The sequence below is a fragment of the Notamacropus eugenii genome, chromosome 4 (assembly GCF_028372415.1).
Source record: "Notamacropus eugenii isolate mMacEug1 chromosome 4, mMacEug1.pri_v2, whole genome shotgun sequence".
NCBI classification, from domain to species: Eukaryota; Metazoa; Chordata; class Mammalia; order Diprotodontia; family Macropodidae; genus Notamacropus; species Notamacropus eugenii.
In genome coordinates, this window is record NC_092875.1 from 205782430 (window position 1) to 205807317 (window position 24888).

At 35.7% G+C, this 24888-nt stretch overlaps 1 protein-coding gene across 7 annotated transcripts in view; it reads right to left on the reverse strand.

The window, feature by feature from the left end:
• ZNF236 (zinc finger protein 236) overlaps positions 1–24888 on the reverse strand; it is a 218006-nt gene that overhangs the window by 97314 nt on the left and 95804 nt on the right. For all 7 annotated transcript variants that reach the window (XR_011965983.1, XM_072604065.1, XM_072604062.1 and 4 more), the window contains 6 exons: positions 16950–17153; positions 15643–15868; positions 13390–13662; positions 8628–8831; positions 2558–2702; positions 977–1237 (listed from right to left, as the gene is read on the reverse strand). Coding sequence is in view for 6 of the 7 variants with exons in the window: in XM_072604065.1 (XP_072460166.1) it covers positions 977–1237; positions 2558–2702; positions 8628–8831; positions 13390–13662; positions 15643–15868; positions 16950–17153 (1313 nt within the window). In the remaining variant the exon portion in view is untranslated. The remainder of the gene's footprint in view (positions 1–976; positions 1238–2557; positions 2703–8627; positions 8832–13389; positions 13663–15642; positions 15869–16949; positions 17154–24888) is intronic.

Genomic DNA, 24888 nt, shown 5'->3' on the forward strand with positions numbered 1-24888 from the left:
GTGGTGGTGGAAGGGACATGGAAGTGATCTTGATACGGAAAAAAAAAGAGAAAAGGGTCACTGAAGAAAAATGCACAGAAGAGAACTGAAGTAGGGTCAGAGGGATAGACTGAAGGATATCTCAGAAAGTAAAGCATTTAATTAAAAAGCTCTATAAAATTATTATTTATACTTTTATACAAAATTCTTTTTTCCCCATGTGGAAATATTTATATATTAGTATTTATCAAGTTTAGAGTGACAAATTTTATTCTTTCATTTTAAACTTAAAAAGCACTGGATTTGGATTTCTGGACCACTTAAATATAGGGAAGAGAAATTCTTCAACCAGAACAGAATGCCTCTATCAAGCTGCTTATGAAGGTAATTGCCTAGAATCTTACAAATCTAGTTAAAATAGTCTTATACAGAAAATTATAGGGGAAGAAAAAAAGACTGACTACAACAGTCACCAATCTAGACACACTAGACTCTACTGACTAGAGAGCAGGTACAATGCAGTAAAAAGACTAAGAATAGTAATAAAGACACTAATAAATTCATAGAAGGCAAAACCCAAGAAAGGAGCTATTTAGAACAAATGTCCAGAGATACTTAAACACCAATGCACAAAGTATGTACACAAGCAAAGTAGAAATCCTACTGTGCAGAAATCTGACTTCATAGATGACACTGGATTCTAATGAAATGAGGTTAATGATTACACTATGGCTCTAGAAGGTTATAGCCAATTCAAAAGAAACAGTTCATACTGAAAAGATCTGGGGATTTTATTGAATTACACACTCAACATATGTTAAACAAATTAACGTGGCAGCCAAAAACAGCCATGATCACAGAGATCACATTTCAGAGGTAGAAATGCAAATATCCTGAATCCAAAGCTGACCTTCTATCCAAAACCACATACTACTTCAATAAATTAACTAGAAATCCTTAAGATTAAAACTAACACCAAAAATAATATAATACCTACCTATGTGTCTTCATGTGCTTTTTACAATTTAATGAGGTCTTAAATGTTTTTTGACAATAAGGACACATATAAGGTCGAAGATCATTATGGATGCCCATATGTCTCCTTAGGCTACCACCAGTAGTAAAAGCTCCATTACATATAAGACATTTGAAAGCTTTCAGCCCAGTATGTGTTCGGATATGTGCTTTCAGCACTCCTGCAGACACAAAACCTCTTCCACATTGAGAACATTTAAAAGGTTTCTCACCAGTATGTGATCTAAGGAGAGGGGGAAAGAATGAGTAATACCTTAAATTAGTTCACGATTTTAAAATTTGCAATGCACTTTTTATACATTATCTCAAAGATTCTCAAATTAAACTTATACCATAGGAAAAGTAGTTATTATTCTTCTAATATAAATTTAGAGAAGTTTTTGTCCAACACAATACATCTACTAAGTAACAGAGCAAAAGCTAGAATCAGATTCTGGAATTATAAATCCAATGTTCTTTCCACAATAATTCTCATGATTAAGTTTCTATTTCTTCTTCAGTATTATTAGTTATATAAAAACAAGTAATACTGAAAAGTATTTTAAAAAAAAATTAATTCCAGGCTAATAAACTAAAGTCCTACTACCTAATCATAGCACAGAAGTGTTCTTTAAAAGGCTATGTCAATATAGAGTCTTATACCTCCTACCAAGTTGAAAAGTCATTAATTATGGTAGTATTGAGGAATTACAGATTTAAATTTTATTATTAGCCAAGATAAGTTTGGAGAGGTTTGTTACCAGAAGGCTGGTCATCAGGTGATAATTTTCTTTTAAGCCACAAAAATTTACAAAGTCTGTCAACTAAGGCATAAAGGGATTATTATCTACACTGTTGGAGGGAAAAACAACAACCAAAAAGTCATGGGTCCTAAAGTGCTGAAGTATTTCTATTAGTACTGATGATGAGAATAATTATTGATGCTTATTATAATAAGATATTCTTTATAATCTCCACAAAGTCAGGGATAAAAAGAAAGTCAGGGCAAAAGAAATCCACTCATGTAGGAGTTAGGAGATAAATCCAAATTAAATAATTCAATCATCAAATTATTCTAGATCAAATGAGAAATTTTCAGCATCCCAAATCAGCTTTATTCTCTTCAATGTCATAAATTCTATCAAGGCACTTCATTAGTCATTAGGTCACTAATCATACTAAATTCTATCTTTTTAAAATGAACTCATTGCTATAGCATCGTGTGGTGTATAAACTATTTTCCTCAAAATAACACTAATATGAGATAATGCAGAAGTTATTTTCATTTTACAACTGAGCAAACTAAGATTCTGAGACATTAAATGACTTAAGCCCACAGTCACATAACTAGTGTCTGCAATGCAAACCCAGTTATCCCATCTCCACATCTGCCACTCCTTACCCTTCCTTACCATATTGATGCTCTCCCAAGGAGCCAATATTGACAGAATACTTTCAAGTATACAATACCCTATATATATATATATGTTATCATATCTGATCCACACTGAAAATTCTAAAAGCTTATTGAACTTTCATTTGTATTCATTATATGTTATCTTACCTGATATGCTGTTTAAGGTGGCAAGATTTTTTATAAGCTCGATGACAGTAAAAACATTTGTATGGTCTATCTGCTTCATTGACAAAATTATTATTAAAGTAACTTTGGAAAAACTGGCTGTTTCTTGGGATTGGCTGAATAAGACCTAAAAATCAAAAGAAATGCTGTGTTCATTGTCAAAGCTATTTTTAAAACTTAACTACAAGTCATAATTTAACTATTTGTAATAAAATATGTTCCTGAAAAGCTATCTTTAGATAGCACTTCTATCAAGTAAACCTCACTTTAAAAACAAGAGTTAATAAATGCAAAAAAACAATAAATGCAAATATATAAATTTGTAAAGTGAATTACATTCTAGATTCAAATTTTATAAACCCTTTTTTCTTTTAAATGAGGAAGTACTGTGCCACTATAGGTAAAATAATAAAACAAAACATTTAAAGAAAATGACAGTCTTATTCTGAAGGTCAAAATTTGAAGCCAGAATAAAACATCAACATGCTACCAACATAGTTTTCTGACACAGAAGTTTAATTATATAACACTATTTTATGCATCATGGATTTATGCAAAATTTATGTATCATGGATTTGAATGTCTTTTGCTACTAGTTGTAAATAATGTATTATTACCTGCTATAAAGAATGTCAGAGATGATTCTGTCAAACTTTATTTTATTCTAGATTTGTTGTTATACTTATTTTTTCACAGAAATTTCTCAGAAAGCTATAAATTATTTACCAAAAACCATTTACGTAAGTATGACTATCTCCTATGGGAAGTTACAAAAGAAAATAAATGAAAAGATTTTAGATTATTACTTACTGAAAATAACAACCAGAATATATCAATGCTTTTTGACCATTACTAAGTTTAAAAAAATTACACTTAAATTTTTGTCATTTAGGATATGTTTAAGTGATGGCACTTTCCACTTAGTGAGGTAGAACGTAGAACGATTAGTTTCTTTTCAACAAAAGTAAGGCTATTACATAAACCCCAATGATTAAAGTTCAAACTATGATTCAACTTATGTTACATAATAGTCATTTTTAAAAAGACATGAATGTTCATGTGGTTATCCTGCAAATATTCTTTAGAGATGGAGTTCTTAACCTGGTATCTATAAACTTTTTTTAAAAAATCATGATAACTATTTCAATATAATTAGTTTCCTTTGTAATTCTATGCATTTTTACTTTTATGCACATAAAAACATCATTCTCAGACAAGTCAGGAGGCTTCACTAAATTGCCAAAAGAGGTCCATGGCACAAAAAAGGTTAATAACATTTGCTTTAGAGAATTCAGTAGCTGCCTCATAATTTTTTTAAAAATTATTTTTTAAAAAATAAAATAATAACAATTTATAACAATAATATGTTATATATTATTATAGATTACATATAATATGATTATATATAATATAATAATATAACAATTTAAATAATAAAATAAAATTTTAAAAGATGTACTTGTTTAATGTTAAACTGCCTAGACATTACAGGCATGAAAGACACTTTCTTTAATAGGGTAAGAAGTATTTATTTAATATCAAGAACAAGTAAAAGTAAAGCCCTAGATTTCCTACAAAAGGCAAAAGGGAAAAGAAAAGATGTCAACTACAGTTACAATTATTAAACATATTTCTGTAACCACCAAATATAGGAATAAGACAAGATATAGATATCCAAGGTGTGAATATCAGAAATGAAAAAAATTATTCCTATATTCAGATGATACAACTATTTAGAAAATCCTAGATAATCAACGGGAAAACTACAATGATTAGCAGCTTCAGGAAAGTAGAAGAATAAGTGGATCAAACAGTTAACAAATATTATTTAATAAGTGCCTAACATGTGCCAGGCACTGTTGCTAGGATCTAAGAAAACAAAGACAAAAGCAAAAAGCCCCTGCCCTCAATCGAGACACTTAGATTGTATCAGAAGAGACAGCCACATGTAGTTGTATAAATATATACATAATATGTATAAGTTGTACATTTCCGTACAAATGTATGTAAAATAATGCAAGGTAATTTTGTCAGAGGGCACGAGTATTTGGTATATTTGTGATATGATAAATACAGCATATTAAAATATATTGAAATGCCATCAGGACCATCAAGAAAAGCAAACATTTGCATAGTTTTATGTACATTTGATGGTATTCTAATTGTTGAAAATCTGATCTTTTCTGTTATTCATGATTACTCTAAGAAGTCAAATATTTAATTAAATAGTGTTCTCCACTCTAACCACAGCAAATAAGTAGGTATTGTATAGTATAATTTTGTTACCAGGGACAAATGCCACTAGAAGAACCCAAAAATTCACTGAAATGAGGTGTTATCATAATCCTCTGAAAACAAGGATAAGATTCTTGATAATTTCATGGAAGATGATGTCTAGGCTCTTCTTTTGATCATGGTTTTCAGGTAGTCCCAGAATTTTTACATTGTCTCTCCTGATTCTATTTTCCAGGTCAGTTGTTTTTCCAATAAGATATTTCACATTATCTTCCATTTTTCAAATCTGCGTGGTATGTTCTGAGATATCTGTCTTTCTCATAAAGTCCTTAGCGTCCATCCGTACCATTCCAGTTTTGAAAGATCTATTTTCTTCAGTGAGCTTTTGAATCTCCTTTTCCATTTGGTTAATTCTGCTTTTGAAAGCATTCTTCTCCTCATTGGCCCCTTGCACCTCCCTTGCCAGCTGAGTTAGGCTAGTTCTCAAGGTGCCAATTTCTTCAAGATTTTTTTGGTTCTCCTTTAGCAGGGAGCTGATCTGCTTTTCATGCTTCTCCCTCATCCCTCTCATTTCCCTTCCCAGTCTTTCCTCCACCTCTCTAACTTGATTTTCAAAATTCCTCTTGAGCTCTTCCATGGCCCGAGCCCATTGGGTGGGCTGGGACACAGAATCCTCGATTTCTGTGTCTTTGCCTGATGGCAAGCATTGTTCCTCCCCATCAGAAAGGAAGGGAGGAAGTGTCTTTTCTCCGAGAAAGTACCCCTTCAATAGTTTTGTTTCTTTTCCCTTTTCTTGGCATTTTCTCCAACCAGTGGCCTGACCTCTGAATGTTCTCCTCACACCCACCTCGCCTCCTGGTTCTCCCAGTCAGCGTTTGGGGACTGAGATTCAAATGCTGCTTCCTGCCTTAGGGTTTTTGGCGGGGGCAGGGCTGCTTTTCAGTGTGAGAATTAAGTTCAGGTGCTGAGGTCAGGGGCAGGGCCGCCTCTCTGGCTCAGTTCCCTCAGGGGGTTTATGCACAGACCTTCCACAATGGATCCAGGCTCCCGCCCGTTTGGGGAGCCCCTGTCTGCAGCTGCCTCTCAGCTTCTATCTCCTGGGGGGGCCCAAGCCATGGGGGCACCCCACTCCCCTCTCAACCTGCCAAAGAGACTCTCTCACCTACCCCCGTCAGTCACCTGTTGGTGGGGGGGCTTGTGCCGCAGCTGAAGATACCGTCTCTGGAGCCTTCTCAGATCTGTGCCTCTCGGAGCCGCGGCCACCACTGCCGCCACCGCAGGTCCGGGCTGGGCTCCGCGTCTGCAGCGCGACGGACCTTTTGCGAGAGGTTTTCAGGTCCCTCTGTGGGTGGGGGGACCCGTGTGGCCGCTGGAGATCCCGTCCCCGTAGCCCTCTCAGATCTTTTCCTCTCGGTGTCATGGCCGCAGCAGGGCTGCACTCTGCTCCCCGTCCCGGCGCCCAGTCCACGGCCCGAAGGACCCCCCGCGAGAGGTTTGCAGGTCTCTCCGGAGCAGAAATCTCCCTCGCTCCAATATTCCGTGGTCTCTGGGTGCAGAATTCGCCCTGGCTTGGTCCCCTCTAGCCGTTCTGTGGTTTGTGGGTTCGGAGCTATGTGTATGTGCGTCTTTCTACTTCGCCATCTTGGCTCCCAACAAGGATAAGATTCTAAGAAATAGGGTGTTAGCATTTATAGCCCAATGTCTAAAGACCCTACTCTTCCAGTACCATGGTCCTCAATTTTTTAATCCTTGAGAAAGCAGAATGAGATTTCTAATCCTTTTCCTAAGTCAGCCCTAAATAAAATAAATCTCATCAAGAACTTAACAGACACTGATAATGTTCTTTTTGACAATGGTAAGATGGATTGACAATAGGAAAGGTTAGCATTTTCAACTCCCCAATCTCATTCTAATAAGTGCTTGGATCTCTGGAGCCAAACCAGAAAACCAAATGTGAAATAACATATCCTATGACATCTATAAATTTCCAGGTTGGTCTACTTCACATGGGCCTATATTCTCAGTCTAGGACAAGCATATAGAGTAATTTCAAGGTAACTCCAAGAGATTCCTAGTCATACCTGGAGTCATAAGAGGTTCCCATCTAGAACAAGAGAGTCACTGAATATCCCCAGGGCATTGTCAATATATAGGAGAGTTCTCAAAAGTATTAAAATGACACTGAAATTCCTGAGCACCATAAAACTATTTTTTATCCATGAATTCAATTCAATATCATTTATTAGTGCCAACTAAATGAGAGGCACTGTTTTGGGCACTAAGAACTCAAATACAAAAATGAAACCAGTCCCTGTCTTTAATCCTTGAGGAACTTATAAAATTACAAGTGGGAAAGGGGAAGTTCAACTTGAAAACAGAAGACAGATGTAACTATCTATAGATATCAATATGGAGAGAGGGGGGAGGAAGGTAGGTAAAAAGAGAGAGAGACAGAGAGAGAGAGATAGAGAATAAAACACCAGAAATAAGAGAGTGTAGACAGAGAACATCAGCAACTAGAGGAACAGGGAAAGCTTGACAGAATAAAAAAGTTTGGGGCAGCTGGGTGGCACAGCAGATAGTATACTGGGTCTAGAGTCAGGAAGACCTGAATGCAAATCCAGCCTCAGATACTAGCTGGATATAACCTTGGACAATCACTTAACCTCTGTTTGTCTCATTTTCCTTATTTGTAAAAACAGTAATAAAAGCACATACCTCTCAGGGTTATTTGAGGATCAAATGAGATAATGTAAAGTGCTTATCACAGTATCTGGCACACATAAGCCCTACATGAATGTTATCTGCTATTACTGAAAGAGCAGGTGGTATCTGAACTTAGCTTTAAAGAAAGATAAAAACTTTGGGGGTATTGAGCCTCAGCTCAATGCATTATTGGGGACGCATTATTGAAAAAAGGACCACAGCACCTACTCAAAAGTAAAGACTTTAACTACAATGTTTGCATTTAAAAACTAATTAGAAAATTTTCTTAAGAGTCTTCTCATGAAGACTTTCACAAAGTATTTTTTCTCACCAAGAGGTTGTGATAGTACTATAATAGTGGAATTGATGGCAGATTTTTATCAACAGTATATAATACGAAATAAAAATTTTAATCTCTATTATAAGGAAAATTAAATATCTAACCAGATAACAGAACTATGGAGAGAGATTACGTGGAGAAAATGTTCTGCTCCAATATTGCAAATTTTGACCAAGAATCTTGGAGGGTGGTTTGTAGCTGTCTTTAAAAAAAAAAAAATCTCCAAGGTACACAGTGTATTGCAAAGAGTAATTACTCATGCAGGGGTGGGGAACCTGTGACCTCAAAGTCACATATGGCCTTGAGGCTGCAGGTTCCCCACACCTGTGACTAAAAGTGTTTATTATTTTTTATTTAATTCCTGAGAATGCACCTAGAAGAGTCTTTTAGAAAAATGTTATATACTTCATATAAAATATATAGCATCACCATCATGGCCCTATCTCATCTTTAACAATCAGGAATGCTTCCATTTTTATCTTTTTCCCTGTGAACATGGATGAGTTGACATAGATTCATGAAAACATTCTTATCTGGTCACATTCTAAGACAAGGTTAAAAATTTGAGAGACTGAAATAAACCAAGATTTCGGTCTTTTTACTCATAGGTCACAGATAAATGGATCATAAAGGGTCTGACACTGTAAGTATAATTTAATTAACATAATGCTCAAACCAATTGAACTCTATAGATTTTAATACTTAAACTATTCCAGAGGGTGTAAAATGAAATAGTATTCAATGAATAATAAAATATTTAACATATCTTACCTAAGTCAGTTATGAGAATTGGTTCTTGCAAAGGAATATCTGGCACTGGAACATTCGACTTGCCTACTCGAACTTTGGCAGGTTTGCGCTGATGTCTCAACTTTCTTAGTTCAGTGTGCTTAAAGTGCGATGCAATATGGGTCTTCCTATGACCTGATGTTCGAAATTTTTTGTCACAGTGAGGACAGGCAAAAGGTCTAACTCCTGACAGAAATAAAAAAACACAAATACATAATTGTGACAAACAATACATCCCCCAAAAATTATTGCAAAATGTAAAATAATTGTGGTACAGCAGATCAAGAGTCAGAAAGATGACTCTTTCTGAGTTCAGATCTGATTTCAGATGTTTACTAACTGTGCAACCCTGGGCTTAACTTAACCCCTTTTGTCTCAGTTTCCATATCTGTAAAATGAGCTGGAGAAGGAAATGACAAACCAGTCTAGTATCTTTGCCAAGAAAACCCACGTAGGGTCATGAAGAGTCAGACATGTCTGAAAAATGACTGAACAACAACACAAAAAAAATTTTAACATATTAAAAAATAATCAATGTATCTGGTTCATTATTACATAAATGAATCCATATGAACACCTGCATATTCTTCCACAGTGTTGAAGAATATGTATGCCACACATACATATGAAGAATAAGTAGGCCATAGAAATATTTCAGGTGAGAACTAAGGCTAAATACTTACACAAATCTTTAACATTTGAAATGAGAGGATTTATTTAGCTGTGATTTTAAAACTACAGAAACTGCAACATTAACCAAATTGTGAGACTGGAAGAAATAAAGATTTTGTACAAAAACTTTTATAGAAGATTTACTATTCAATGACTATTTAGTAAGTTTTCCAGATTTTGTGCAGTTACTCCTCTTTGCTGCTGGCCTTTGAATATTTGGGCTACTCATTAATTAATAAGTAGCCTAGGAGAAGAAATTAAAAACAAAATTGATTTTATTTTCTCCTAATGCTTACATCAAGTGGTTTGACAGCCTTATCCAACTACTATTAACTTCTTAACTTATATTTTCTTACTTTATAAATATAATAATTTTAAAGTGGCAGATTCACCAATATAGGTTGCCATGAGGTGGGAGGAAAGGAAGGGTTGCTCCAGAGCTGTGGTTTCATTGGCATGGATATACCCAGTGCAGAAACACTCTCTACCGATGCAAATAAGCAACTTGTCTGAGACTTAGAGAATCAATTGCATTAGGAGGTCAAGTGAGAAGTTCACTGTCACAGAGCCAATATGTGACAAAGGCAGGACTTGAACACAGGTATCTCTGACTGAGGTTTACCTCACCCTCTATCAACTATATTACAGTGCCTCATTTTATTTACAATGAAATTTTTAAAAGAAATTTGTACTAACGTGAAGATACATAACAAATAAGGCTTTTAAAAATACCATCAATTTTTCCCTATCACTCTTAAAAACAATAAAACTTAAAATGAATTAATGTCAATTAGAAAAATATTTAAAACTTGAATATTTTGACCTTAAAATATTTTAACAGGACAATAATTAATAAAATATCAATTGCATAATAAATCTACTTTTTTAAATAAAGTAATAAATTAAACAAAATGGAAGCAAATAAATTTTAGCATACTAAAATGCTATAAAATGAACATTTAAAACTATTATAGCCTGAATTAGATCTACAAGGTATCTCCTTTGAGTTCAATGAAGTATTAATATTTTTCCTCAAAACTGAGAATATCAGAATTTTGTACATGAGTTACCTTTACAAGAGGACTCCTTAGCTGAACTATTGTGAAAGCATACTAATTGCTCTCCCTTCCTTATCTGTGCCCTCCCTCCATCTGCCACAGGGCTGCCTAAAGCAGCATGATTTGCCTAAAGCATGGGTTTGCTCACATTACTCACCTATTCAATAAACTCGAAAGGGTTCCTATTACCTCTAGGATCAAATATAAACTTCTGTTTGGCACTCAAAGTCCTTCACAACCTGGCTTCAATTACCTACTTTTCCAGGTTAATTGTACATTACTCCCCCTTTCATGAACTCTACAATCTCTACCCTACCTGGACTTCTTACTGTAGTCCAACACAATTCCATGCCCCTGAATAGACTGTCCCCCAGGGTTTGAATGAACCTCCTTCTCATTGCCTCTAAGTTTCCTCCAAAGATCAGCTCAAGCTCTTCTTTCTTCATAAAGCTTTTTCTGATCCTTCTCAGCTGTAAATACCTTATTCTCTTCCTCCCTCTCCACTCTCCATTTCCCCACTAATTACTTTGAGTTTATTGTGTATTTATATCAACAGGGGTTTTCCCCAAGAGAAGTTCTTTGAAAGCAATGACTTATTTTCATCTTTGGATTTACAGTACTTAGCATACTGCTTGGCACGTAAACAATTTTTGCTAACTGATTTCTATAAAAAATGTTTTTCTTTTGCCTAGATGAAATAATGTACATAGATTTTATAACTCATACAAGGTAAAGAATACATGTCATTTTTGAATATAAAAGTTCTAAACTCCTAATCAATGCTGTCTTATTGAACAGAAATAACTTTCTGAATGCCACTGAAACAAATCTGAAAAAGAATGGATACGATACAAAGACCCAATCTAAATTGGGTCTTCATTGCACAGGATAATACTTTTATTTTTCCCTAATGGGCTCTTATCACAAGTCTTACAATTGCTATTTCAAACCTCTTCTCAAACTTCCTATGTTCTTGTTCCACCTTAGAGGCGTACCTCACCTCTTAACTCACAGAAAAAATATACAGGATCTAAGTTTTTTCTATCCTGTTCCATACCTCAAAAGCCCTCAGAGGCATCACCCCTTATTCTCTCCCTTGCTCTAACCTCTGGAGATGATGTGGTGCTTCCCCTCAAAGCAAAACCTCTCAACTTGAGTTTCTGATCCATCCCCTATTTCCTCTAGGAGTTGCCTCTTTAATCATCTCTCTTCACTTTCTAATCTTCAGTCTTCTTATATACTGTTTTTTTCCCTCCACTGACCTACAAATATTCCAATATATCCCCTATCATTAAAAAATCTACACTTAACTCTGCCATCTCCCCAAGCTAAATCTCATCACCTCCTTCAATAGCCAAACTCAAAGAAAATGCTATGTATTATGTTTCTACTCTGCTCACTTCTTTTATCTAGCTTCTGACCTCACTAGCTGACTTAAACTACTTTCTCCAAAGTTATTAATGATGTCTTAATTCCTAAATGGAATTCTCAGATCTTTTTTTGGCTTCTTTGTAACATTTGAGATAGTTGACCACAGATCCTTGAAGGTAGGTACTATTTTCACTCTATTTCTGGCATGAACGCAGTGGTCTTGAACATAGTAGTTAAAAATGATTCTTGAATTGTATTGACCCAAGAATATTATAAGTTATGCTACCAAAGGGTAAGCTCCAGTTGGCACTCCTATCCTAGAAAGCCTTCAAGTTTAAGCAGCCTAGATAAATTTGCAGAAGCTCATCACCCGAAAATTCAACACTCAATGAAAAATGAAATTTTTTTTGACATGATAATTCAGAAATATTACTAAGTGCAGTACAGAGAGATTTTGATAGATATCAAAAGAGGGAGTACCCACACTGCTAACATTGATCCTTAGAGTTTTGTAATATAAATATAATAAATTACAACTAAACTATGTTATATACTTATGTCTACTAAGAAAAAATACTTTTCTCATTAGAAGATGGAACCTAAAGTATGGGCACTAACTCCAAATCCACATACAATAGGGATACCAAAACTGCAGTGTTAGTTTAATTCTTCACTTTGTATAGCAGGCTTGCAAATGGAGATGATGGTACAAGATTTCTCCCACAATGTCATGGAGGAGATAATACCACTATTCCATTTTAAAAAGACTGATTAAGGAAAAGACCTCAAGAGGAAAACAGAAAGATTTTCTCCCCTCTCTATAGTTCAAAAAGGATGCTATTATGTATGTATAAATGTTTGAGAGTAGAAGATTATAAAACCAAGTTAAGCTTCTGAAATGAAAATACTGTTAATTAGGTAAATTTCAAGCTCATTCTGTCCTGTAATTATGATGATCTTCCTGTGTAACAGAGTTACTTTGTATTTGAACACTAAAATGTTAATATGTGATAACTTAAAAAAATAAACTTATTCATCTAAATTCACAAAATGGAAAAATATGCAGCAATCTACTGTGCTGACTTGATATTATGGTTCATAAGCAGCAGTGATCTTTAACAGTCCTATGTGAGACAACATCTCTGTGTCTGGGTTTCTGCACAGTGACAGTACAATTTTCTAGTCACTTCATTAGACTGATGTAAGTTTCAAAAGAAAAACACACCAAATTAAGCAATAAAACTCCCACATAATAGATATTAATATGCTTTGAAAAGAAAAGAAGCATAATGCAACAATAAGACTCGTAATTTATGCTTTTGTGTTGCACTAATATTTGCAAAGTGGCCATATTTATGATTATTGTCACTATTGATTCCAGATCCCTTAAAAAACATTGTCAATGCAGACTGAAGGAGATCTGTGTTCTGTTCTTTAAAAAAGTCAAATATACAATTAGGAACTAGAACATAAAAGTAGTCATACTTTACTATTTCCTAGGGGGGAAACACACACACATGCACACACACGATTTTGGGTTTTATTGCCTAATGGATACACTGCCCAAAACAAAACAAAATAAAAGATGCTGCACCATGTTGTCCTTTTTCAGGCTGTCAAACAGGAGATAGTTTAATTCTTACCTGTATGAAGTCTGATATGAACTTTTAAGCTTCCTGAGGTGGAAAAACATTTCATACAGTATTGGCACTTAAATGCTTTGATGCCAGTGTGAGTTTTTATGTGAGCAGTAAGAGTGCTCTTCACAGCAAAGGCCCGGAAACACTGTGGGCATTTAAATGGTTTTTCATGAGTATGAATTCGAATATGGCGCACCAAGTCACTGGGTTTTTTAAATTCTTTTGTGCAATATGGACACACATGCCATCTTATTCCATTCTCTTCACGAATTGAACCTGCACAGAAAAATAAAAAATTATGCATGTGCATAAAAAAAACAAACCATTCTAGCTAAGCCAAATTTTAGATCATTTTAACTTTCCCATTAGAGAAACTGAGCTAAAGAGACTTTAGCAGTCTAACATGGGTATGTCAACTCTCCTGGCAAATGAATTTCCAGAAATATAGTCACATTAATCTTTTTTTTAAGTGGAAATAAAAAGTTCTTTCTCAAGATATCCGTATTTCTATCAGTGGAGCATTTAGTAATTGTCTACTAAAAGTACAAAGGCATAAATGAACTGTCCCTAAGCTTAAGAAGCCTACACTCTGGGAGTCCCCCTATGCTTGGAATGCACTCCCTCTGAGAATCCTTTGCTTGCTTTAACAACTGAAGCATTACCTTCTACATAAAGTTGTTCTTTATTCTCCCAGCTGCTACTACCTCCCTCTATACAGTAGGCCATTAATGAATGCTTGTTCGTTAATTCTGGAGAGAATAATTAATTGATCTTTTTACTGTATTACAGTAACTTAAAAATATGAAACAGTATCTCAAAAGCTAGTGTAACCCACACCTAAATAAAAATCCCACTTATAACGTACCTGACAAATAGTACAAATAAAATAATCAAAATGTATAATTCAGTACACATAAGTCGGTAGAAAACTCCTCTAGCTTTCTCAATGGAAAAAAACATGTATAATAAATGCATAATATTATATGACTTCTATAAGGTTAGACTTTAATAAATTAAATTAATTTTTTAAAATCAATTTTAATAAATTAATTTGTATTGCCAAAAAGTATCTTCTTTAAAAGTTCCTTGATTGAGTATAAATCTTGTGAGAGATGAAAACTGAAGCCCAGAGAAATAATGTGACTTGCTCTAAACACCTCAATTTCATTCACCATGAGAATGAAAATGAACCATTACCAAGAGCTGTCAAGTCACAGTATGTTAAGAGCACAGAGTAGATTAGAAACCAGGTTGCCAAACTCCAAGGCCAATGTTCTTACCACCATACTCCCAGATATAGTCCCTGCCCTCAAAGGACTTAGAATTCAGTTTGGAGAAGAGTAAAGTACATATATTACTATGGTATAACATAGAATTTGTTTAAGTGCTGTAAGAAAGATATGAACAAAGAGCCACTGGAATTCAGAGAAAGGAGAGGTTATCTTTTCTAGGTTATACTGGGGAAAACAATTCAATGATAGGAATTCAAAGGAGGAAATGATAAAATATTGAGGAGGTAAATTCATTTTGACATGGTAACTGAAAGGATATAAGAAGCAAGTGAAAAGGGGGGAGAGAGAGAGAGAGGAAGAGAGGGAAAGGGGAGAGGGGCAAGGAGAGAGGGAAAGAAGTAGAGAGGGAGGAAAGAGGGAGAAGAAGAGGAGAAAGAGGAGAAGAAAAAGAAGATGATGATGACAAAGATGAAGATGGAGATGAAGCAATATAATACAAAAACATCCTGCCTTGTCACTTCCTCTGTGACCTTGGGGAAGTCAGCTTTGCCTCAATACACCACTCTGTAAACAAGTTGAACTAGATGTCCTCTAAAGTCCCATTCAGCTCTAAATCTATGATCCTATGATCCTCAAGATAAACCCGATACCTTAAACATAAAAGAATGGTGATCCCATTAATAAAAACACATACATACTCTCATATACACATATATGCACATACATCTAGATATGGATATGGATATGCATATGCGTGTATATGTATGTGGACAACAAATATTTCTTAAATAAGAAGGTTAACAAAAAAAAATTTAGCCATTTAACTTTAGATGACAAATTATATATACATATACATGTTTGGGTATATGTATGTGTATATGCATGTACACACAAACATCCACACAAATCTAACTCTAAAAAAGAAAAGATCAATGTTTTTCCTAATGTTTAAGAACAGTTTACTAATATATTACCCAAAGCTGTCTCAAAGAAGACCCAAATACTGAAGCGTTACTAGAATTACCAGGCAGAAACGGTGACTTCTTCTTTATAACCTTCTTTTCTTTCTTATCCAATTTATCTGAAGTTTCCTGTTCTTTATCTTGTTCTGCTTCTGTAGGGTCTGGGGGCTCATTTGAAACGTGAATATCTGGGTTTTGAATCTGGGATACAGAAGTCTTAGTCTGGTTGGAGTCATTAGGATGTGCTGCAACTGGAATTGAAGACAGCCCACTGTTTTCTAAGGCTTGCTAAGATAGAACAAAACTAAAAGGTTAATGAAATAATTCAGATTTGCCTACCAAAATAATATCCTCCAAATAACTTATATGACATTTGCTTAATGAGATTCTAATTCTGATTTACTAAGAACAAAAATTTCTATTTCAGGCAATCACTTTAAAATAGGAAGTCACAACCTTCCCCAAGTTATGATATCTTCTTGGTCTGATTATATAATTTACTCCACTCCTGTTCAAAGTATTATATAATATAAATTTAAATTCCCATGCAAAAATGGTTTAAAATTAACTTGGTCTTTAGAATTTCACAAAAGTACCAAAATGAATTAAATACACACTAGAATAGAATAACTGAGGAAAAAAAGGTTACAAATCACTAGAATTTTTAAAGTATTGTTTTCTATTCAGTGTGACACTTTGGTTCACCATGAAGACATCCTTCATGAAGAGGAATTGTTTATAATGAAGCTAGAGTATAGGAAATGTGTGTTAGTGAATGCAAAATATGGATGAAGGTTAAATTAATGGAAACTTGAAAAAATCTGTCCTTACATGTCCTGTGATGTTTATTTATATTATATACTCACATAAAGAATTCCTTAGCATAAAATTTTTATGTTTGGCTTGAAACAGCAGTATTGAAAACCAAAACAACATTAGCACTTGAAAAAGGATCTTCAATAAGACATTCCTAAAAATCCCTCTTAAATAATGACAGTGCAATTTTGCCAAATGTACTTTAAAAGAAATACCAATACACTTGTCTGACAACCCTTTTTACTAAGTAGAAAATGTTAAATAAAATTACATAGATTTTTGCACTCAGTTAAAAATGAAATACAAAAGCACTATTTCATCATACATACAACTCAGTACTTCCAAGATTTGTTAATTTTCTGAGTGCAAGTATCTCTCCCCCTCAATAATTCAGTAGATGGTGTATTCAAAATTACTGTTTACAAAATTCAGATACTTTACTTTTTAATGTTGATAACTAGGTGTTATAAAGTCAGGGGAAAGCAAGGTAATAACATTATAAACCAGGGTAGAAATTATATTGTTTCTATAATTCTATGCAAACATGATTCACCTGTAAAATGTCCTGATTGATTCCCACTGCAATACTTAGTTGCTGGCCTGGTTGCGGAGATGGGTTTGTTTCAACTTGTCCTGGTTCCGACAGCTCCAAAAGCTGCTGGATGACATCAGTCACTGCCTGTGGACCTTGCTGACTTGCAGATGAAGTTGCTGGGGTTTCAGTCTGTTGGAGGGGTGAAGGCTGAAAAAGTGTGGCCTGAAATATATAATAGTTTTTATATCAAGCATAACAATAAAATTAGCTTTATTTATTGTTTTTCTTTTTCCATAAGAAACACAGGCAGTGTACTAATTAGGAATACTTGACTTACAAGTGACCTGTATAAAAAATAATGACAATTGTCTTCCCCTCATCCAACCAAAACTCCTGTTTGAAACTGCTAGTCTGTAGTAGGCAATCCCATTCAAGGTTATGCCTCCACCTACATGCCCTACAAGAGCAGCTGTCAAAGAAGCCTCTACTTCTAACCCAGAGCACTCCCTTCTTTCTGCCTCCCATAATCTCAGCCACCAGAGTCTCTGATCTTTCCTCTAACTATTCATGCCAAAGTCCTCTTCCCACTTTCTACCCTGGGAGCCTCCATCATCAGTTATCTCCCCATTCCCTGACAGAGTTAGGTGGAATATATATGAGTATGGGTGTAAGTATATATATCTATTTATGTGTGTATGAGAGGAAAGAAGGTTTAGAGAAACCCTACTCCAGGTGGCAAAAACCTTCTTGTCACTGTGACCACCAGAGTAAAAAAATATGTTCTTGGCTTCCCTGTTTAGAATTTGGAACACATTTTCCCATAGAAACAATGATAAATGTTAGCTAGAACCTACAGGTCTGTGAAAAATATGGGTCAGTTATATCATGGGTAAAGTACACTTTTGTGTGATTGTCTGGACTCCTAAGTCTTTATAAGAATATTTCTATTGGAAAATTCAATTCAAGTTTCAAAGATGAATATTTTAAATGAATGATCTTGACAACAAGGTTAAAGTGACTTCATAAAGGAACATTCAGCAAATTCCAATACTATGGGGGTAGCAAAGATCACTTTCATGAACACAGAAGATAACAATCCCTGCTATTATTTGTACCTCAACATCTTTTTTCAAATTTTAAACCACAGATCAGAGGTTAGTCCCTGGCTCCTCATCCTATCTCCCATCATGCCTTGTTAAGCCCTAAACTTGTATTACTCCCACTCTTCACTCTCTTCATTACTATTCAATGATGCTGAATGGAGAGAGGGGGGAAAAATCACCAAGCAGCGCTGACTAGCTCCATTACAAATTTATGTTACATATTCTCAAATAAGTCCTCACTGTAGCAAGGCAGTCATTTCCCATCTCCCTAATGGAGTAACTACCCCACTGTCACACGAATTATTCCAAGACTTTTCTTGCCTCCTCAAGCCTCCAATGTCCCCTCTCTCTACTCTCTTGCATCATACTTCATTGAGAGATCCCTTTTCTCCCCTCCTCTTCATTCTACATCACTAAAATGTCTTCCTCAAAGATCTCTTCTTTCATGGTTGTCTCAAATGAAAAAATGGACTTTTGTGCCAAGGTAAACCTTTCATCCTATTCTACCCCATTTTATCCAGTAGATTATTTCCTCTACCATTCCCACTCTCACTAATCTTCATTATCTCCCTAATGGCTGCTTTCAGGCTGTCTAAAAAATAAACTCTTATCATTAAAAAACAAAACAAAACAAACTCTTAAAAATTCTCATTTGATCCAACTACTCCTGCTATCTATTCTCATATCTCTCCTCACTTCTACACCTAAACTCCTGGAGAAGGCTAACTGTAATTGATATTTCTACTTCCCCTCCTCTCACTCAACTGTGAACTCTCTGCAATCTATCTTCTGACTTCATCATTCAAATGAAACTGCTCTCTCCAAAGTTACTAATGATCTCTTAATTGCCAAATCAATGGCCTTTTCTCAATCCTCATGCTTCTCGATCTCTCTGCAGCCTTTGATCTTCTCCAAGTTTTCATGACACACTTTGGTTTCTCCACCCCCACCCCCAATTTAACACTCTTGGTCTTCCTTGCTAGATTTCCATTCAGGTCATGTCACCTGAAGACTCTTCACTGGGCCCTTTTCTCCTGCTATGTGATCTCATCAGCTCCCATGGATTCAATTATCCTCTCTATGCAGATAAATCTCAAATCTATTTATCCAGCCTTAAGCTCTTTCCTGATATCTAAAGTCTTATCTCCAACTACCCAATGAACAGCTCAAAGTGAATTGTCCTAAAGACATCTAGAACTCAGAGTAAAAAACTTACCTTTTTATCTTTTCCCCCAAACCTTCTCTTTTTTCCAAACTTCACTCTCACCATCAAAGGTACCACCATTCTTTCAGTCACTCTGCCCCGCCCATACTTGATTCCTCATTCTCAACCACCCCTCATACTCAAACTGGTACCAAGTCTTGTTGATTTCTACCTTTGAAATATCATTTGTGTACATCTCCATCTTTCCATTCACACACCAATAAATGCAATAAGACCCTCATTATACTCACATTTACACTATTATTATAATAGCCTGTTGGTTGATCTATTTGTATCAATTCTCTCCCCACTCTAATTAATCCTCCATTGAGCTGCCAAAGTGATTTTCTTAAAGCATAGGGCATAGCCATGTCACTCCCAATTACACCAAGATCAAATATAAAATCTTCCATTTGGGTGATAAAGCCCTTCACAACCTAGTTCCTTCCAATCTTTCTATTCTCTTCTCCACTCCACATAATCCATAATCTAACAACATTGGCTGCCTAGCTGTACTCCAGTTATATGCTCCATACCTCCCAGCTCTGGGCTTTTTCGCTGGCTGTCCTTCATGCCTGGAATGGTCTCCCTGCTTGCCCTCACATACTGTCCTTCTTTGCTTCCTTCAAGACTCAGATCATCTTTACCTTCTGCAGGAAGTTTTTCCCAGATTCTCCCACTGCTAGTACATTTCCCCTGAGATGGACTCCAATTTACCCTGGATATATTTTGTGTGTACATAGTTATTTGCATGCTGTCTCTCCCATCTGAATGTGAGCTCCTTGTGAGAAGGGATAGTTTTTTGCCCTTCTTTGTATCCCCAATGCTTAGTATAGTGCCAGGAAGAATGCTGTCATTACTTTTCCTAAGATATAGTTACACATTAAAACATTTTTGACCATTATATAACCTAATGATCACTGTTTTTTAAAGTTTATTGCATGACTAGTAGCTAAGGCTCCAAACTACAAGGAAGGAAGTGAAGATTATAGATGAAACAGATTATCAATAATTTTTTGACAGAGCAAAATAAATTAGTATCTTCCAAGACCCCTCATGATATATCTCAGTGGGATTAAATGAAAACAATGTTTCACACTAACCAAATCATAATGTTTTTAACAGTGAGCACTTGCTCTAGATACAAACAGGGCTTTTCAGGACAACGGAACACATAACCAACAAGTCATAAAATAAGGTCTTTGAAATATTTATATCATAGACTGCAGAATTATTTTGTGAGATGATTCTTTCAATAACTTTAAGATAAAGGAGATTAAAACTGAATTACTAGCTTTTGCCTCAGAAACCAAAACTTTCAATAATAAATTATTATCCAGAGTTTAAAGCTTTAATTATGTGGACAACTGCCAATAGTCAAAAGTACAAGGTCATGGGTCAGAAATTAAAAAAAAAAATCTCATGTACTCAAATGAGCTTCTTTACACTACTTTTTTAGGTAAGCAGGAAAATCTAAAGTCTCAGGATTTTAGTGTCTTAAAACAGCTGTGAGAATATATTGTGTAATTCTAGCATTCAGAAATGAGGTGGGTTTTTTGATAGTCTGAGCAATATTAACTGCTGTAAGTACTACTTAACTCATTCTCAAATATATCTTCCTATTACTTCTCTGGATTTCTATTAAGATAAATTGATTTAAATCACAGATTTTTAAAAAGGGGAGTAGGGTAGAGGTAATATTCTCAGAACAATTAAATGCTTGCTTTGTTGTAACTTTAAGCAACCTTGATTTCTTAGAGCAAAAAAAAGAATAAAACAACTTTTACATTAAAGAGATCTGGAGGTAACACTAAGGACCAAGAGTCTTCATGTTGTTGTTCAGTCGTTTTCAGTGGTGTTCAATTCTGCATGACCCCATTTGGGGTTCTCTTGTATCTTATATACTCCAGTATCAAAATACTGGAATGGTTTGCTATTTCTCCAGCTCATTTTACAGATAAAGAAACTAAGGCAAACGGGGTTAAGAGACTTACCCAGGGTCGTACAGACAGCTATTAAGTGTCTGAGGCCAGGTTTAAACTCAGGAAGACGAGTCTTCCCTGACTCCAGGCCTAGCACTATCTACTAAGCAACCTAGCTGTCAAGAGCCTTTATAAACAACTGTAAAAATATTTCTAAAATGAAACTAATTCTTCCACACATACTTAAACCATAAGTTCATGGTATACTAGACTTTCCCTTCAAAGTTAAAATCTGAAGTGTGAAAATAAAGTTAGGAAACAGGCTTGTCATTTTTTAAACAGGAGGTGTTTCCCCTTAAAATGCAAGTTCTTAATCTAGAGCCCACAGATCTAGAGGCAATACATGGATAGATTTCAGGATGTCTGTGAACTTGTATGGAGAAAAAATACACCTTTATTTAAATATAATCGGTTTCCTTTGCAATCCTATGCATTTTATTTTATGCATGCAAAAACATCATTATGAAGAGGTGTCCATAGGCTTTACAAAACTGCCAAAGAGGTTCACTAAAGAAAAAAGGTTGAGAAAATCAGTCTTAAAAGAATATTAACAGATGAAAACCAATGACAAAAAGCAGAAAGGTATATGGAGCAAATATGGAGCAAGTTTTATATTCGAACACAGGAAGATCTAGGCTTGTGTTCTACTTCTGACAAACAATAGATTGTGTGACCTTAAGGAATCCCTGTGCCCCAGGCACAAAAGACTAAGATTAAGCTGTATCATAATTGCTGATCCCCTACACTGACAAAATCACAGGTTCTAAAGAAAAATGGACTCAACCTTAAAAGTCAATATGTGATCAGTATAGCTTATCTCAAATAGATTCATATCAAAATCTAACATGGTTCTCTGGCTCCCTCTTCCTATTTTTCAGTCTCCTTTTCCCCCTCTTCTTCTATGTTTCCCAGATGACCATAACAGAAAACCAAATGTATCTCTTAAAGTTTCATATTCATCATTTTTAAGTTAAAACTAGGAATCACATATAAACTTAAATATCTAAATGTATCTAATTTTATCAATGAAACTATTTTCTCCTGTAATCTAAATGCAAAATGCAACACATGCATGCTTTGCTTTTCTTACAACCTGGCTCTATCCTACTTTTTCAGCTTTAAAGAAACATTATTCTTCTGCACAATATAACCAAGCCATAATGGCATTCTTGTTCTTCACAAACAATATTTTATTTCTTGTCTGTTCACTTTCACATTGGCTATCTTTCAAATGCCTGGAATTATCTTCTCCTTCATCTCTGCTTCTCAGACCCCTTAATTTCCTTCAAGACTCAGCTCAAGTGTCAACCTCCACATGAAATTTTTCCTGAATGATCTTCATCCCCAAAGTTTACCTTAAATCTGTTTTGTATGTGACTATATATTAAGTACACTGTTTCCCCAATAAGAACATAAAATACATATGGCCAAATATTATTTAGGTGGCAGAGTGGATATAGAGTGCCAGGTCTAGAGTCAGGGAGACCCAAGTTCAGATCTGGCTTCACACATTTACTTGCTGTGTGACCCTGGGTAAGGCATTTTACCTTTTTGTCTCAGTTTCTTCATGTATAAAACAGAAATAATAATAGCATCTATCACTGAAGGTTGTTATGGGGATCAAATGAGATAATCACAAAGTGCTTAGCATAGTTCCTGGCACACAGTAAGTGCTACACAGATGCTAGCTATCATTATTATTTTTATTACTACATTTTTGTCTTTATATCCCCCACGTTGTACTTTGCACACAGAGGAACTTGCTGATTCACTGATTGAAGGAGATACTTGTCTTCCTTCCCACAAGTTTGCCAGAGGATCTACTTTATCACTTGCTCATGATTTAATGAGCATACTTAACACATCTATAACTATCACTACATAACCAACCAGCAATTTAGTTTGCAATGTGTAACAATCAATTCAAAACCACCATATTTCATTAAGTATACATGTAATATTCCAATTCTTGGAGCCAAGACGGCAGAGTAAGCAATAAATCTCTGTAGCTTTCCAATATTCACTTCCAAACCACCATACAATACTGACCCAGAAATAATCCTGGAACACTGGAGCCAGTGGAAAGATGGGGTGGAGTGGTTTTTTAGCCTGGGAGACATGGAGGAGCAGCAAGAAAGGTCTGGCTTACTTGGATAAAAGGGGAGCATATTCAAGAACAGAAAGCATCCCAGCAAGAGCCACCTCAGCAAACCAGAAAGACATCCTGAGCCTCAGTGTGATAGAACAGGCAAACGCCAACACCAGGATCTGCCATGTGCCTTAACACAGCCAGGGAAACCAACACACTCCAATTCCAAGAACTCCCACATGCTTCAGTATAGCCCTAGGAAAACAGGCATCCTCCAGGGGCCAGACTTCCACATGTTTCAGCACAGTCACTGACAAACATGCATCTTCCAGCAACCAGATCTGCATGTGCTTCAGTGTAGCCCCGTGAAATGCAGAAACATCCCAGGAGAGCTCAGCAGACACTAGATAGCACTACTAAGACCCCAGACCAGCACCAGGTAAGCTGCCAGACACCTATGGCCTCCAGCAGCACTGACAACTCCCCACTTCACCCACAGCCCCAGACACAAAGGTCCCCTGTGGGGGCCCCAGAATAATATCAGTGCGGCATACCCACACCCTCTGACACAAGAAGTCTAAGACAATGCCTCTTCTATCCTGGGAACAGAAATCAAATTTAAAAGAAACGAAAAAGCCCCTCCCCCCAAAAGATGAACAAAAACACAGTGAAAAAAGAATCTTACCACAGAAAGTTATTTTGGTGACAGGGAAGATCAAGACACAAACTCAGAGGAAGACAACAATGTCAAAACACCTATGGGCAAAACCCCAAAGAAAAGTGGGAAGAGGTCTCATGCCCAGAAAGAACTCATGGAAGAGCTCGAAAAGGAGCTTAAAAATCACATAAGAGAGGTAGAAAAAAAATGGGGAAAAGAAATGAAAGTGAGGCAAGAGAATTATGAAAAAAAGAGTCAAGAACTTGGAAAAGTGCTTAAAAATGAGAACTGGTCAAATGGAAAAGGAGATACCAAAATCCACTAAAGAAAACAACTCCTTAAAGAGTATAACTGACCAAATAGAAAAGAAAGTACAAAAGCTAATTGAAATTATAGTATATGAATGCAATGTAGTACTACTGTGCTAAAAGAAATAATGAGCAGGCAGACTTCAGAAAAACCTGAAAAGACTCATATGAACTGATGCTGAATGAAGTGAGCAGAACCAGGAGAACACTGGACGCAGCAACAGCACATTGTGTGATGACCAGCTTTCACAGACTTGGCTCTTCTCAGCAATGCAAGGATCTAAGACAGCTCCAAAAGACTCATAATGGAAAAGTCTGTCTACAACCAGAGAAAGAACACTGGCATCTGAATGCAGATCGAAGCAAACTATTTGCTCCCTTTTTTTGGTGGTTGTCGTTTCGTTACTTCTCTCTTGGGTTCCTCCCATTGGTCCTAATTCTTCTTTACAACATGACTAATGTGAAAATATGTTTAAAAAAATGCAAAATGCCTCATGGGAAAAACAAATAACCTGGAAAACAGATCCAAGAGAAACAATATCACTAATAGTACAGTTAGAAGGAATACACATAGAAGGTTTGGGTATAAGGTGAATTGGAGGGAATGACAAAA